The following is a 17,045-nucleotide window of genomic DNA, read 5'->3' as shown; positions in this document are numbered from 1 at the left end:
TTCCATAGGACAGCTGCTAAGATAGGTATATATAGTCAAGGGATTTGATGCATAGCATAAAAAGAACCCACTAGGGCAGTGGTTGCCAACTGGTAGTCGCAAGAAAAGTTTAGTGGTGTGTGGCTCTGGCCAGTGCACCCCCCAGCAGGGTCAGAAAAAGGACCAGAGCTGTGGACCATGTCTCCCGTATCTTTTGCAGGCTCAGGGTGGTGGGCAGGTTGTATCTCTGGACACAACCCGCCCAGTAGACATGTGCGGTGTGATCGGCATGTGTGGTGTGATGATCGTGTGCGGTGTGATCGGCATGTGCCGTGTGATCGGCATGTGCCGTGTGATCGTCATGTGCGGTGTGATCGGCGTGTGCGGTGTGATCGGCGTGTGTGGTGTGATCGGCGTGTGCGGTGTGATCGGCGTGTGCGGTGTGATGGCCGTGTGATCGGCATGTACGGTGTGATTGCACTTTTTTTTTACGAACGTGCGTCACCCAATATTGTGCGTGCGCAGTGTGAGATCAGGTGACATAGGAAGAACAACACAGATAAAAATGATGGCGGTGCCCGATGTCCAGTCATGCTGGCAGGAAGAAGGAAGCCAGGACTGTGCGGGTCTGACAGGAAAGGAACATGGAGGGAGCGGGAGCTTTCTACCTATAAAGGTGTTGTTTTATGATAGTTCCACTTTAAGTCTACAGAACAGGAAGTCAATGGAAATATCTGCAATGGCCCTGACTGAACTGGCGGAAGTTTTATCCCTCCAGCAATGAAAGCCAGGTCCGGGAAGTGTTAGTAAACACAGCATACACCCGGCCATGCTAGCAATGCTCAGAGCGGAGGCTGCACACTGTGAAGTCATCCTCCATGCCTCGGATTGGGACGAGCCAGCCAATAGGAAGCGAGCTCTCCGCCCTGGGCGCCGCAGCCTGAACAGGAGTGAGGGCACCGGAGAGAAGACATGGTACGAGGGGCCCCGTGCCCTGCACCGACCGATGCCCCCTCACTCCCCTACACCACCATGAAATAAACTGCCACCAACACCCGGCCACGCTCCTCTGCCCGCTGTATAAAACAAGTAGCACAGCCATAAACATGCTGGGCATGTACGTGCCAGACAGATTCTCCCTGAAGTCTTCCCAGGTCCAGGACGGGATGGGGCTGTACACCAGCAGGAGAGTGAAAAAGGTTTGTGTGACCGGATGGAAGCCGGGGGAGGTGACGGGAGAGCCCCCGTGTGTGTCAGGCTGGGAGCCGGGAGATGCCACGTCTACACTGAGCTGTATGGGGTGGGGGGGTATAATATTATATTACACACATCTCATACAGCAATGCTCAGACACTGGAGGGGAGAAGCTGCACAACAAGCCAATCTGGCCTGCCACATCCTAAGATTCCTTCATTGTCTAGTCACAGGGTGGCTAGGGGATAAATGAAAGTGAAACTGCATCAGAGAGAGATCTGATCCCTTCCCTAACTGGACAGTACTATGCTGTGAATAGTAGGCTTCTCTTATTGCAGCTAGACATCACTTCTTTATGTATCCTTGCAAAGAACTTTACAGTAAATGTGATCCCCCCCCCCCCCTAACTATGACATGCTATGCTATGACTTGTTTTGTTTTACTTTTCTTTGAGAAATTACCTTTTTCCCTTTCTTTCAATTTTGTTACTGCTGATGTCCTGCAGCCTCTTTTCAGCCATTATTTGTTTCTATGAATTCCCGGGGCCATGGCTGCATGAGCGATGTGAGTGGAGGTTTCCTGATGGTGATAACAGTGTACTGGGTAACACATTGCGGATTCACACTTTTGTTGCCAATGAAAATTAATGTGACACAATGACAACACAGAAGAGCAGCAGCTTAGTGTTGTCACTGGGTAACTGAATGTAATCAGAGAACTTAAAGTGTACCTGAACTCAGAAATATCACTTTACATGAATGGGTAGATAACCCTTTTAAATGCACCACCCTTTAAAAAAAAAAAAAAAAGGTGTGCAGCACTGCCCCCTTAATCTCGATCACCTGGAGTGCAAAATCCCCCTACGTCAGGCATCCCGGGAGGCTCTTGGGTGCTCCTTCTGCGCATGCCCGAGCATATTTTGGCGCTGAGAAAAAAAAGTCACCTGATCTAGCGCCTGGGTCCGGTGACGTAGGATGAAGAACCCGGAAGAAGAGATGAAGCTGGCGGCACCTGGAGCATCAGCACCAGGAGAGATTCGGGACGACGAGGTACCAGATGCAAGACACCCCAGAATGGATCAGACTGCCCTGCGGGATTGAAGGTAAGTGTTTTTTTAATTTTGTTTGGCTGTTTTCAGTTTAGTTCCTCTTTAAAGCAGACCGATCACCACATTTTTACATGAAACTAAAGAGTGGCCAACCCCTTTTATATAATGAAATAATAAAAAAAAATCCTTTTTGTCCTTTTCTTTTAAATGAAGATCCCTCCCCTTCAAACACCTCTCTTTTATGTATTTGTGCCCCAAGCTTTATAGTACATGTGAACCCTGTAACACCGTGCCGGATACATACCTCCTGGGATACGTCACGGATCTGGTATGTGCAAAATGGGCTTTCCTGAAATGTAAAACAAAAAAGTGCTAATCTGAGATCAGCATTTCTTTTGTTCCATTTACAGAAAAGTGCATCCCCTGATCTCAGGCCTGCGCTACAAGGAAACGGAAGAAGACGGGACCGACGCAGGACCAATTGGACTAGGATCACGTAGGGACCAGGTGTAATATAAGCCATTGTCCATCAAAAATGATGATTACAGATTGAAAAAAAAGCTTGCAAACTGTGGCAACATCAAGCACCTCTGTCTCGTGATTATTGATAGCAATGCCATTGATCTCACAACCGGTCGTATTTATAGAATAGGGAGTGTACACTGTTTTACCTACCAAAAGATGGTTGGCTCTATGGATTCACCCTGTGTTCATCTTCATGAACACCCATCTTCTGTTAGTCATGCTAATGAGATGGCTGGGGCAGTGCTATCATTTGGTTCCCCAGGACTGTGAGCCAAGGGCTCTCAGGAAAGAGCTGACATTTTGGTAATCCCTTACTGGCTCAAGAGTTAGCCTTTGCAGCGCTAGGTCCCAGGTTTAAGTCTCAGCCAGGACACTATCTGCATGGAGTTTGCAGGTTCTCTCCGTGTCTGCGTGGGTTTCCTCCAGGTACTCCGGTTTCTTCCCACATCCCAAAAACATGCAGTGAGGTTAATTGGCTTCCCCCCAAAATTGACCTTAGACTACATTAATGACATGGCTGTGTTAGGGACATTAGATTGTGAGCTCCTTTGAAAGACAGCTAGTAACATGACTATGGACTTTGTACAGCGCTGTGTAATATGATGGCGCTATATTAATACTGTGTAATAATAATTGCCATTGAGTGAAAACTGTCTCTTAGCAGCCCTTTTTCCTAAGGACTCCCATTGGTATAATAAATGGCATTACTACAATTTTGAGATGGGTAACACTATTGCAGGACACTTACTGCTATAACAGGAATATAGATGAGGTATAAAAGGTAATTCCTGAGATCATAATTTTATCCAGTGATCAGTGTGCCCATGTTGGGGCTAATTTACAGCGTATGTATATCCAAAACTTTGTTTAATATTACTACTGTGTCTGAGGAGATTTCTTTTCATTTCTTGCACCAGAGACGTAAAAGGAAATCTCCCAAAGAGAGGACATTTTTCCTGATAGACACTTGTCTTCAATTCATTGGAGGATTTCTCTATTCCTTTTGTTCTGGGGAGACTTCTACATTTTGAAATACATAAATATATATTTGGCTATACCTACAGGTTTGTGTGATTATTTTTTCTGCTGTTTGGTAATACTGATATACTATTCTTACTACTTATTTATTTAGGGGATAATAGGAATAATGTTCAGCTGCCCATTATCTTTATCTCTGCATTAAAAAAATAAAAATTCACTAATTTGATTGACAAAGAAGAGGTAGGGTACATGAGGTCCGGTAAGGGCAGCCTTGGATTTGTTAATGCTTTGCGTCTTTCCTGCATGTAAATCCATAGCAAACACATTGTGAATGTGTGTAAATACATGCCCATGTACACCTAACAATCAAATGGTACATACATTTTCTTTCCTGAAGAACTGGAAAACAAAATAAGTTCTTCTGTACTTTCATTGACTACATTCTGCATCTAACATGGCTTTTGGTTTATTTTAATGATACCAGTTACATAATAGTTTGTGTACAATGTATATTATATCATTCATTCAAAAAGTTTATTTTTAAGAAATAATGACAAATAAATAGTGCTTTGGTGACTTAATTAACCAATATTCACCTAATAATGTCACTTTATACTGATAAATGTGTTAAGGACAACATTTCCGACCATGATGGTCAGGTACTCTTCACCAGAACAAATTTGTGATTATTCTATATATACAATATTTCTAAATAGTACTGAAAATAAAAAGCACTAACAGAATAGTGGTTAATAAAAATTTTACCTAGATGGTAACCAAACGACTTTTCTTTTGAAAGGGGGAGAAGTTTGGTCCGTTCGCTGGAGAAAAAAGAATCCCCAGTGAGTTGGATGAAAGAATGGACAACAGGCTGATGTGGGAGGTAATGTGCAAATGTTCTGTTTAGATTGTATTGTTTTATTTGTTATACATGACTGTTAGACAATGTTGTTTTCACCTGTAAAGCCCATAGACAGACCAGAAAATTTGGGGTGGACCACCATGGGATGTCTATCAATCTTATTTTAAAGCTTGCTCTATCAAAGAACTCCAACCATTACCTACTCTTCCCAAAATGTCTATACTGTAGCATGTACTGGCTTCATCTAAATGTGCAATTGTTTTTGATATGTTATTTGAATTTCCTGGCCCACACTAAATCATGGCTTTCTCTGTCTGCCCCGGTTTCTGCACTCTTCACATACCCCCAAACCTGGCAACATGGTAGGGGGTAGGGTGCCCCCCCCCCCACTCCAACTGAACATACAGAGTCCTTCCTACCGCGCCCGCTCTCATTTTCACCTCATTTAAATTTTTATTTATCTGTCTTTTCCACCCCCTACCCCTCATTGTTGCTGTTGTCTACCCTGTGGCTCAATCTCTCAATTTTCTGACAACTTTGCCTCTTGGCTTCCACACATCCTTCCCCATGACCTGCCCACGCTCATGGCCTTATGAGTAACCTGTTAGCGAGATAATGTATGCGTTGGATGTGTATCTGGAAATGCACATTATTTAAAATACTGCTGTGTGATTATTTTTACGGGGGACATTTTCGGGAAAAGACTTATTAAAAACCTCATGTTTTGGGAATAAGTGTATTTTATGTTATTTCATTTTACCTTTTTTATCTTTGTTATTCATTGTAAGTTTACCTGCTTTTGTTGTGTAATGCTTGGCTACTTTGACTGAGTTAGGACAGAGTTACTATGTATTTTTTCAATGCTTATTAAAGTGTTTGGTAAAAACCAGGGAGTTATGAGAAACTGTCTATTGTTCCTAATAGCAACAGAGCTTGTAAGTTTTTTGCTGTATTCTGTTGGGTTATATCTGCTCGACATTAGTATGTCAATAGGGTAAATCTTTCGCGTAACTCCGATCATAATTTTTCCGATAGTTCCACCGTGGTCTATTTTACTTTTTTTTTTTACATATTTCTACGGTATACTGAAGAACAATTACAAAATTTTCATAAGTTTTAATGGCTTTCATCAGTGAAACTGGGTGATCCAGAAAACCTGGAATGTGTCTGGCCCAGGGTTCAAAACATTTGCTAGCAAATGACTTTGGAGAAATCCATTCCAGGTTTTCTGGATCACCCAGCTTCACTGATGAAAGTGTATCCTCTCCAGCCTTGGTGAGCTTTATTAAATCAGGGCCATTGAATTTATGCAAAGAGTCAATATTCACAGTGTTGACCGTTCTTCCTAACTTCTGCAATTTGCTCTGGCATGTTGGATATCAGCTTCCATGTCAAATTCTAACTGATGGGGATTCATTTGTTGGTGCTAGGAGTTGATCACAATTTGTAGGATTTTGCTTGTCCACCTACTTTCTTCAGAACTGATACTTGATAGGATTAGGACCTGTTGAGTTTTCTGTCCTCGGATGCAAAATCTTATTGTCATCATCTATGAGCCATTTGTTTATCACTTTTTCCCTGTGCCATTGTGTTTTACTATGCTGGAAAATACACAGACCATCACCACATTGTGCCTGGTTTGCTGGGAGTAGATGGTCTTGGAGGACATTTTGATGTTTTATTTATGGCAGTGTTCATGGGCAGAATTTAAGTGACCCTATTCCCTTGGATGAGAAGAAAACTCACAAATGGAGTATCTCAAGATGCTTCACTGTTGGCACAACACAGAACTCACCCTTATACTCACATTTATCTAATGGCAGCAAATCCATTTATTTTGGCATGTAGACATCATCAAGATGAGCTGCTGAAGTTTAACTGAGCATCAGAATGGAGACGATAGGTTATAACTATTGAGCTGCTAAGATTTTCACCTATAAACATCTCTAGGGTTTACACAGAATGTTGTGAAAAGGGTAAGCTATGCCATGAGCAACAATTCTGGCTAAAGATATATTGGTAATACCAGAAGTATAAAGAGAATGGCCAGACTGGTTTGAGCTGAAGAAAACAGTAACTCATATAACCACTTGAGCTCTTCACTTTAAACCTTGAAGCAGATGGGCTATAGCAGCAGGAGACCACACCAGGTTCCACGCTTGTCAGCTAAGAACGGGCACCTGGGACCTCACCAAAATTGGACAAGGGGAGATTTGAAAAACATTTCCTGCTCTAATGAATCTCAACCACCAGATTCACATAATGGAAGAGCAGCTGGCAAATCTGCAGCAACTGTGTAAAGTTATGTCAATATGGACCAGAGTCTCTGAGGAATGTCTCCAACACCTTGTTGAATTCATTCCATTAACCTCCGTAGACATATAAAACCGTAATTTCTTTCCGGTTTTATATGTCTAAAAGCGCGGTACATTGTTTTTCATGAAAATTTATTTTACAGTATAATATAATAGTATAATAAAGTTTGAAACACAAAATCATGTAAAAATATTAAATTGAATAAATTAAAACATTTATATATTTAAAATTTTTTATTTTTTTATTTTTTTTTAAAAAATACATATTATACTCATACTATTATATATACTGTAAAATAAATGTTCTTGAAAACAATGTACTACTTTTACACATATAAATCCAATGTATTGCATTCAATACAGTTATTTTGTATTGAATGCAATACAAATAGGTTTTGAATTTCCCGCCCCGCCCCGCCGGCAATGTACACACACACCGACGTCACCGGGAACTCCCTAGTGACTCATCGGTTGCAGAAGCCGGCCGGAGGAAGAGAGAAGAAGACGGAGATCGTGGCGATGGTCGCTGGCGGATCAGGTAAGGCTGTATTTACTATTACTGTATTTACTATTACCTCCTATTGCTTTTAGCAACTTTTTTCTACTCCGAGTCACACTCGGGGTTACGGCAAGGGAGGTTAATAACTTTGGCAGTTCTGAAAGCAAAAAAGGGTTCAACCTGGTAACTAGCAAGATGTAGCTAATAAAGTGGCCAGTAAGTGTATATGTATGTTCATTATTTTGCCCTACTCTATTTAAACAAAGCCTTTTTTGGATGATAGGGTTCATAAAATTGTAAAACACTGAGTGGTGTTTAGACCATAATTATCATTGCAAAACCACTATTTGGATAAATATTTGGAAAAATAAAATTGCACTGACATTGTTTATATGATCTTTCTCGCACAACTCCCTTTTCTCTTGGTGTCTATTATTAGTTGAGTATAGTGAGAAGTTAGAGATGCTCTTTTCAGAGGAATAGCATAGAGCTACATCCAAATAGCAGGAAAAAAACAAAAAAGATTTTTTGTACAAAGCTGCCTACTTTCATTCTACAGGTTGTGTTTTCCCTGTAACATGGCAATATGACGGAATAATTATAATCATATATGAAGTGCAAATATATTACATATATATTATATGTGTCGCACATATGGCTTTTGAGTTATAGTTTCAAAGCAAGGCCTAGTTATACTTAGATTACTTACTGATAGCAAGAAGACATTTATTCATTTTTTTCCAAATTAAAGAGGATGAGATTTTTTTCATATGAACATTTTAGGTGCATTGTATCCAGTCCTTCAGTGTTTAATAGTAATGCATGTGAGATTTAAAACACACAACACACATGCACTGCATCTCAAAAATATCGGATGTGAATGGGAGGTGAACGGGTTAGATACTTACTCCATCAGTGAAGTTAGAACTAATAGTATTGTGATATGTTTGTACAATTCTGTATAGTGTGTAAGAGGAGATATGATTACACTGGATAATAGGATAAGGTATGGTCAGTTTTCACTAAATCTTGAATAATATTGATTCTGTTGAAGTGTGCCAAAGGTAAATGAGATTTTCTTTCGCTTAGGGAATTCGTCTTTGCTAGGGATGGTATCATTATAGGCTAATTTCATGAATGTCCCATTCAAATAGTATATGTTTGTAATGTATCACTGTGTAAACATGGTTTTAATTGACCCCTAATCATGGCCATACAATACAGCATTATGTGGACATTACCATAAATTTACCTGAATTTCAAAATTATAATTTATGTCAAATAGAGTTTCTGTAGGAAGAGTATGATGAACATTTGATTGTTGTAAACTGGCTCATCTGCAGTTGTGATGTTTTTTTTAAGAAGTCCACAAAAACCAATATTTTACTGTACTGCTTATTAAGATTCAATCTTAGGCTATATACTGTAATGTATAGGCGACAAATTTGTATTTTCTAGTGTTATCTGCTTGGCATGTTTATTCATATCTACTGTTTTTATTGTGATTTCTACTTTCTTTTAGTTACACTTTTATGTTTTACATATAATTACAGTTACTTCACAACTGAAAATAATTTTACTAGTTGTTTGAACTATTGTATTTATAAGCTGAATCATGAACTTCTTAATATCATTTATCTGTCCTGAACTTTATTAGGAAGATTCTCTGTCAGAGCTTCAGGCTTAACCTTTCCACAGCTATAATTGTGCCCTATTCTATACTAAATTGAAATAATACTGACTGTAAAAAAAATAAGCTCTGTGTCTATTGAAAACATATATAGTCTCATGTTTTAGGTCCACGTAGCTTTTGAATAATGGAAAGTTTGCAGTAACCAAAAAATAACTGTATGGTCTCTATAAAAAGTATAAAGACTTCAAATCAAAAACAAGATATTTAACAGACGGTCAGGGCAGCTTACTAATGTGTATCATAGTATATTTCATATGCTGTAGCTAAAGTGCAAAGTTTGCAACCTGAACGTCATACAATCTTGTCTATCAAAGTCCCAGTAAAAGCAGTGTACATAAGTTTATGGGATCAAGTAGACCTATGGCTTCCCATAATACTATATATGTATATGGAATGCATGACAAATCCGAGGTAAATACATAAGAATGTAATTAAAGCAACAGATAAAGTAGAATGAAAATAATCCAGGCGGCTGGTGCCCATGAAGGTCTGTAGTCTGTGAGAGACTGTGTCTATTATGCATGTAATATATTTCTATGTCTAATACACTTGTAATTTCTGTATAAGATGCTATTCTTTGCTACATTTGCTACTGTCTAGAAACTTCTTAACAATTGATTTAAATGCACAGAACAGCTTTATGGACTGGCAAACCATCAGAATCTATGCATCTAATATGAAAACTAACAAACCATCTATTTCAGGCTTTAAAAAAGTCTCCTTTCCGTGTTATGATACATAGGCATATACATGGCTTCCAGTTTTTTTCTAGGAAACATTTTGTATTCACATTATGTCTTTTTCAGGTCCGAGGAAACAAAGGAGAAGTCCTGTATGTTTTAGATGCCACAAATCCACGCCATTCCAATTGGTTACGCTTTGTCCATGAGGCACCATCCCAGGAGCAGAAGAACTTGGCAGCTATACAGGTCACTTTTTTTTTTTTTTTTTAAATACCTTTACGTGACCGGCATTCTTTTTCGTAAACGGGATGGAAACTAGAATGGGCATATTACAAATGATGCAAATGAATGTTGAGGCAATGAATGTTGATAATGGACCACATTTATTGAAGCACCCCAATACTGGAAAAAATGGAAATGGATCTTCAGCAGGATTGAAAACATTTGTTAACTAACAGCAAATAATTGTTAAAAATTACATTCCAGGTTTGCTGGATCACCCAGGTTCTCCCATGATAGTATATCATCTCCAGTCTTGGAAAGTATTAATAAATCAGCCTAACTGTGTATAGAATTACATCAGGTAAAATGTTCAGGAAAGGAGTGCAGAGGGTAGTACATTGATACTATGGTAAAGAGGGGATTCCCAAGATTAACGGGGTAGTATGTGCAAGACAGGCCGCTGAAGGATTAATGTTTTTAAGCTGGGTGTAGGTAACTAAGGGGCTAAAAATAATTCTGGGATGCCTGATTGCTGTGACCATAATGCTCTGACAAAGTAGCCTTGTCTCCAATACATTAATTCCCATTTTCCATACTCTTGTGTAAAACTAGATAGTTTTGTTCTGGTGGGAAATCTTACTGCTAGTAAAGATACTAAGGAGTGTGGTATGTGCAGAGGTGCAGGATACAGGGATTGACACAACACGCACACAAAATCTTCACTGCATAAATATTTTACAGGTACTAGGAAGCAATAGGAAACTTACTTCTGCATAGAGGAGATAAGAGGCAGATACTGCTGCTGATCTGACATGTACTCTGAGTTTCTAACCTACATGCTTAGTATGCAATGCCTATGGGTAGGTCATGAACCTTGTGCAGTTTGCTTGGTGGTAATCTGTGACTGCAAGCTAAGTGTCTGGAGGAGGGATTCCACATTAACGCTCAGGATTAGCACATTTTAAGTACTTAAAGTGTGTGGACTTTAAATGTGTCTGATTTGTGGATATTGTACACATATCCATTATCAACGACAAGGGTGGTATAGTTTTTTAAGTCATTGATAATGTTACTTTTTTTCCTCCAATGTGCAGATGGTGGTGGGGAAATGGTGAGTAGCAGGTTAGAATTTCAACTACTTGCAGTTAGATGGGCTTCTGGTGTAGACTGGGATCAGGGAACTGCAAGACAAAGGTTGCTTTTTACTTGTGGTAAGACTTAAAGCAAGTATATGTATGTGTAGTCAATGGAGGGGAGACATCATATCGTGTCTACTTAGCATGCATATACCCATTTAGAGCAGAGAAGCAGAATGCTTGTAATCTCTTTAGTAAAAATCTTCTCTACAATATTTCTTTTATAAGTCAAATCTGTGTTGTGAATTTCAAAATACTTATTAACACCAAGATATAAAACGATTCCATTTTGTAGGACATTATTTAAATAAATATAAACCAGTATCAATATTCACAAAATAAAGAACAGCAATCTGTCTCATCAGCCATGTCTTCTTCCATGTACCTTCCTTGTCCTCAGTCAATAGCTCCCTCCTGATTAAGTCACCTTCTAAAGGAAGCTATAAAGAATTACATTAAGCGTGCATCCAGGAAGTAGCAGCAAAGGTGGCAAAATATCAAATAAAAAGAAATTAGTGATATGCCGCATTTTCTATCAGTGGTTTTGAAGTAGAAGGCAGGTCTTCAACACCATGGGTCTGATTTATTAAACTTTATTAACTTTCAACCTGAACCTGGGTGATACAGCAAACCTGGAATGGATATGGAAATGTTTGCTGGATAACTCAGGTTAACTAATGAAACTGATGAAAGTGTATCCACTCCAGCCTTGGAGAGCTTTATTAAATTAGGCTCAATTCATCATGAAGATTAGCATTACATTTTATATTACATGATCATATTTTGCCATCTGGGGCTGGGGCAGGCCTATCAATTGTCTCTATTTTCCTGTATTCAACTGAGCTGAGAGTAAATGAGTAGTACCTGAGGAAGTCAGTGCAAAGTAAGAAGACAGAGGGCTGACAATACTGAAAATTCTGCAGTAGTATTACTGACATTATCAGCCAAGACCAGAAAGTGAGGCAGCATAGGGACAACTGGAACAATGGAAGAACAATATACAAACAGAAAACTAAGAATTGGGAAAATAAAATATTTATCTTTATTACAGAATTTCTGTTCACTTTAATATCTTTTACTTTACTATAATATTGGGCAATTTCTTTATAATCTGCTGAAAAACTGCTTTATGCAGATATGTTTTTTTCCACCTTTAAATACAAAAGTTAAGGTTTATGTGAGGCTTCATTTCCATTTTTTTGGTAAGCTCTTTCAATATTATATAACGAGACTATCACAGTACAGCAGATTGAAATGAAAAGAAAGTTAAAGAGAGGACCTTCGATAAGCTACTTACTTGAATTTACATATTGCTGAACTGTTTGGTGAACACAGCAAATCTACTACAGTCTTTATAACTACAAAGAGAAGATTAACTTGTAATAGAACACAAGTTATAAAAATGAGATAGAAATTGTGGCAAGGGTACTCAGAGGACAGAATTAGCCTGTCTTCTTGATGTGTGTAGTTTAAAGATTTCTAAATACCAGATTTCAAGGTTATCAAACCTATGAAGAAAATGTTTATTTGTTTTTTCATTTTTGATGCTTCTGACAGCATTTAAGCTTTCAGTGACTTTAAGCTAATTAAATGCCAAGTAAAAATGTTACAATAAAACAAATAGCTCTGATAGAGATCATTAAAACATTTCTAATGTCAAACCCCAATGAGCTTTAAAGTAACTAGGGACACAAGTCAAGGATCTGTTTTTCCTGTTTTTGTATGTTGCAGTGTTTTCACACAAGGTTATTGCATGACTTTGAAAACTAGTTCTAGTATCCTTACCAAGGCTTTTCTGGATGTGATGTGTTGTGGTATTTTTTTTTATTTTGGTCGCTAGGATCAGCAAAGAGTATTTATCTATGGTTTTGATATGGCTATGGTTTATTATATGAACATATAAATTTTGTAAAAAGATAAATACATTTGTAAAATACCGATCTTCGTAATGGTGCCTGAAAAGGACTGTGGAGGCTCTGATTCATTGATCAGCTCACAGTTAAGTGAAGTATTACTATTGTAACTATTATCATTAGTTGCATTATCTTTGGTATTACTTAAGAAATGCCAAATATTCAAGAAATTATAGTTATTTAAGTCAAACTATTTCATGCCATTAAATATAACGAAATTAAAGAAAATATACAGTTAAGGTCAAACTTACCAAAAAGAGCATTTGAGAAATAAACAAAATAAAACAATCAGATGAGAATCGGTATTCGCGGAGCGCGGTGACTGTAATGGTGGAAACAATACTGAAACCTACGGCTCCGTAACGGTTGCAACTTAAGACTACACTGACGTCACGCTGCGCCTCCCTTGTTTTCCCATCTCGAGTACAGTTCGTAAATTTAGTACAATAAAAAGGTGAAAATTGTCATTCAGAATATAAGAATTTATTAGAATATTATTTTTGTTTTAATATTGATAAAACATAAAAATTGCTAATAATGTCCAACTTTTTCTGTGGACCTTCAAAATGTTTTTGCAGACCACTGGTTTAAAACACTACAGAATTCAGTGTTTGCATAAAGACATATGACAACACATTTTCATTCTTCATTGAGAGTGCTGCAATGGAATCATACAAAAATAATTGCATTGATGAAGCAATAACAATCTTTTTGGCAGGATTTTGGAGCTATGGTTGGTGTCAGATGAATCCAGCAAGTTACAAAAAGTTTAACTTACTGCCCTGTTTTTTGGACATTGAACAGCAGATGTACGGGTTAGGAAAAGCAAAAAAACTGATAATTTCTAAAAGTCCAAAACCATCTGTGCTCCTACTAATTAGCAAATGGTTTTTAAGAAATCCATTCAAGGTTTCTTGGATCACCCAGGTTTTTCCATGATAATCTATTCTCTGGTCTTAGAGAGATTTATTAAATCAGGCCCACTGTGTTGTTAAAAAAATAATACCATAATTCACAGTTTAAACAACAGTTTACATTGAGAAATCATCTTGTACATCCCATTCTACATTGGCTCAAGGATGCAACTTGAACTGTATTAAAAAATATATTTTTTTGTCAACTAGTAACATTAAAGATATTCACAATTTGTGAATTATTCCAAACAAAAACACTGAGGCTGATTTACTAAATAAAATAAATTGGGATAAACATGAGAGATTGGATTGTGTGCTAATGTGATCGCTATCTATTGCTAGGTGTTTATTGCATATAATGTGGTCCTAGTTTGGAATGCATATTAAAATATCCAAATAATTTGAAAGGTGCACCATAGAATTGACACATAAAAATAAATTACAGCACATTCTTACTTGAATATTCTATTGTCTGTCGTTACATGATAAAGTTATGTGCAAGTATTTACTATTGGAATCTGTATTGCAAGCACAAAAGTATGGAATCTCATATGCTGATGTTTGAGCATGTTCACAAGTGTAGTACATGCATGGGCAGTACAATGTCCAGACTTATATTATTTCAATCTTTCCAACTAAGGAGGTTGTGAAAGTTTATTGGTCACTGACCAACTTTTAAAAAGTTTTCCCATAACCATTAGATTGTGAGTCCCTTTGAGGGACAGCTAGTGATATCACTATGGACTTTGTAAAGCTCTGCGTAATATGTCAGCACTATATAAATACTAATTAATAAAAATAATAACCATTCACAGGAGTTTAATCATTAGTGATATATGGAGTGCAATGACAGTGTTAATAAACCTTCTAATAAAAAAGAATTTATAATTGGTGTAACCTTTAGGTCTTTAAGAAGTATTCGTAGGTATTTCAGTAGAATCTGTAACTGCACATGTTTTTAAACCTGATATGCATACACGCAAGTTAACAAAAAGACACAAGTTCCATCACAACACCTAAGAAGTATGAGATGGCTGGGAAGTCCTTTTTTGGTAAATGTGATTTTTCCCTTGTTCTTTTGGGTGTTTTCCAAAACTTTAATTCAGCAGAAAATTCAATGATATGCCAGTTTAGGTGGAGACAGCTGCTTTGGTTTTCTTTTACTTAGCCCTGTATAAGAAAATCTGAGACAGTATGAAAAAGTTTATTGATCGAGTAATGGAATATAAATAGATCCAGCCAATATGCCTCCCATTGTTATCAAGTATTTCACCCTATTGTGCTACATGGTGGAGATATGCAATGTCAGTGTAATTGCTGATTGCATTTTATACACTAATGCTGTATGGATACAGTCTCTGTAAGCAATATATCAATGCAGCACTCTAGGTACTAGAGTGCAAGACTAGGTACACACGTGCAATTGTTCTTGTCCGACAATCAGACGATATCGGACGATAACACTGGAGAACAATTTTGAACACATTTTTTTACTTAAATTTTTAAGCCTATTCACACTATAATACATATGCTGATTCTGAAAGTGCAGTTAGTTTTCTTCTATCATGTCAGTTTTTTTTCTCTCTACCGCTTATATTAATGTGATTACCGTAGCGTGAATTTGTATAAACTATTCATTTACACGCAAGACAGTGTGGTCAGAGGTTGTGCGCTGCTCTACGTAGTGAAACAGCAAAACTTATTTTTCTACTTACACACGTATTTCCTTTCTTCAGATCATGTCTGGCTCTGCTGTTTCTCGTTCGTAAGTGCCTAAACAACCCTGATTCATTTTGTTATATCTGTGGCAGTTTCACCATTCCCAGTCAAAGGGCGAACATCAGCACATTTGTAGAACAAGCCTTTTTGGCATATTTCAGAGTTAAACTTGGTGATCAAGATAAGTGTCTTGGGCCCCTGATAAGGTGTGCAAACAGTGTGTAGTGGGTTTACGGATGTGGACAAAGGGTACACGTGATAAGATGCCATTTCGTATACCTATGGTTTGGCGAGAGTCAGGAGATCATTTCAGTGACTGGTACTTTTGTATAATGAAATCTTCAGGATATAACAAGAAAAATCAATGTAACATAGAGTATCCTAGTCTACCATCGGCTATACACCCAGTGGCTCATTCAGATGAAATCCAAGTGCTGGTTTTCAATACACTACTCTCTCCTGAAGAACATGATTATGGTGATGAACTTGGTGACAATAATGACGAAGAGTTTGAAATTGAAGAAGATTCTATTTGTAAGGAATTTGATCAGCATGAGTTGAGTAATTGGGCACATAATTTGGGACTATCGGAGAAGGCTTCAGAACTCCTAGCATCAAGACTGCGTGGGAAAAACTTATTTAAAAAAGGAACAAAGGTATTGTACTTTCGAACAAGAAAAATTGCATTTCTGCAGTACTTGGAAAAACTGACAGTGGCTTTGTGTATTGCCATAACATACCTGGTTTAATGGAGGAATTTGGAATTCCAATCCCTAACTCAACTGATTGGCGACTGTTCATCGATAGCTCAAAGCTAAGCTTAAAGTGTGTCCTCTTTCACAATGGCAATATATTTGGGTCAGTCCCAATTGGGCATTCAGTTTCTCTTTGAAGAATATGCAGACATTAAGGGAGTCATTGAGTTTTTGCAATATCACCAACACAATTGGGTAATCTGAGCTTAAAATGGTATGCTTCCTTCTTTGTCAGCAGCGCGGATACACCAAGTATCCCTGTTATCTGTGCATGTGGGACAGTAGAGCTTGTGAGAGGCAATGGGTGGAAAAGAATAGCCCTCCAAGTTTTGCCCTAAAACCAGGTGATCCAAACATTCTACATGAGCCACTCGTTGATAGAAAGAATATTATATTCCTGCCTCTGCACATGAAACTGGGTCTGATCAAGCAGTTCGTTAAAGCTTTGCCAACTGAAGGAGACTGTTTCAAGTACCTCATTTTGGTGGTAAATAAAGGCCGGTGTGTTTGATGGTCCACAGATTCGGCAGCTCATCAAAGATGAACATTTCATCAGGACAATGTCAGAAGTCGAAAAGAATACTTGGTTATCATTCAAAGCCATTGT

The 17,045-nt window shown here is 38.0% G+C and overlaps 1 protein-coding gene across 2 annotated transcripts in view; it reads left to right on the top strand.

Moving 5' to 3' along the window:
• Positions 1-887: 887 nt before the first annotated feature.
• Positions 888-17,045, top strand: part of PRDM5 (PR/SET domain 5) — an 87,260-nt gene continuing 71,102 nt past the window's right edge. Inside the window, exons 1-3 of one of the 2 annotated variants that reach the window (XM_072405784.1) lie at positions 888-1,178; positions 4,527-4,610; positions 9,903-10,025. In XM_072405784.1, coding sequence (XP_072261885.1) covers positions 1,086-1,178; positions 4,527-4,610; positions 9,903-10,025 — 300 coding nt within the window. In that variant the 5' untranslated portion in view covers positions 888-1,085. The remainder of the gene's footprint in view (positions 1,179-4,526; positions 4,611-9,902; positions 10,026-17,045) is intronic. The other variant, XM_072405783.1, reaches the window with a different exon arrangement.

The sequence above is a fragment of the Pyxicephalus adspersus genome, chromosome 3, assembly GCF_032062135.1.
Source record: "Pyxicephalus adspersus chromosome 3, UCB_Pads_2.0, whole genome shotgun sequence".
In the NCBI taxonomy this organism is placed as follows: domain Eukaryota; kingdom Metazoa; phylum Chordata; class Amphibia; order Anura; family Pyxicephalidae; genus Pyxicephalus; species Pyxicephalus adspersus.
This window is presented reverse-complemented; position numbering and strand designations above follow the sequence as displayed.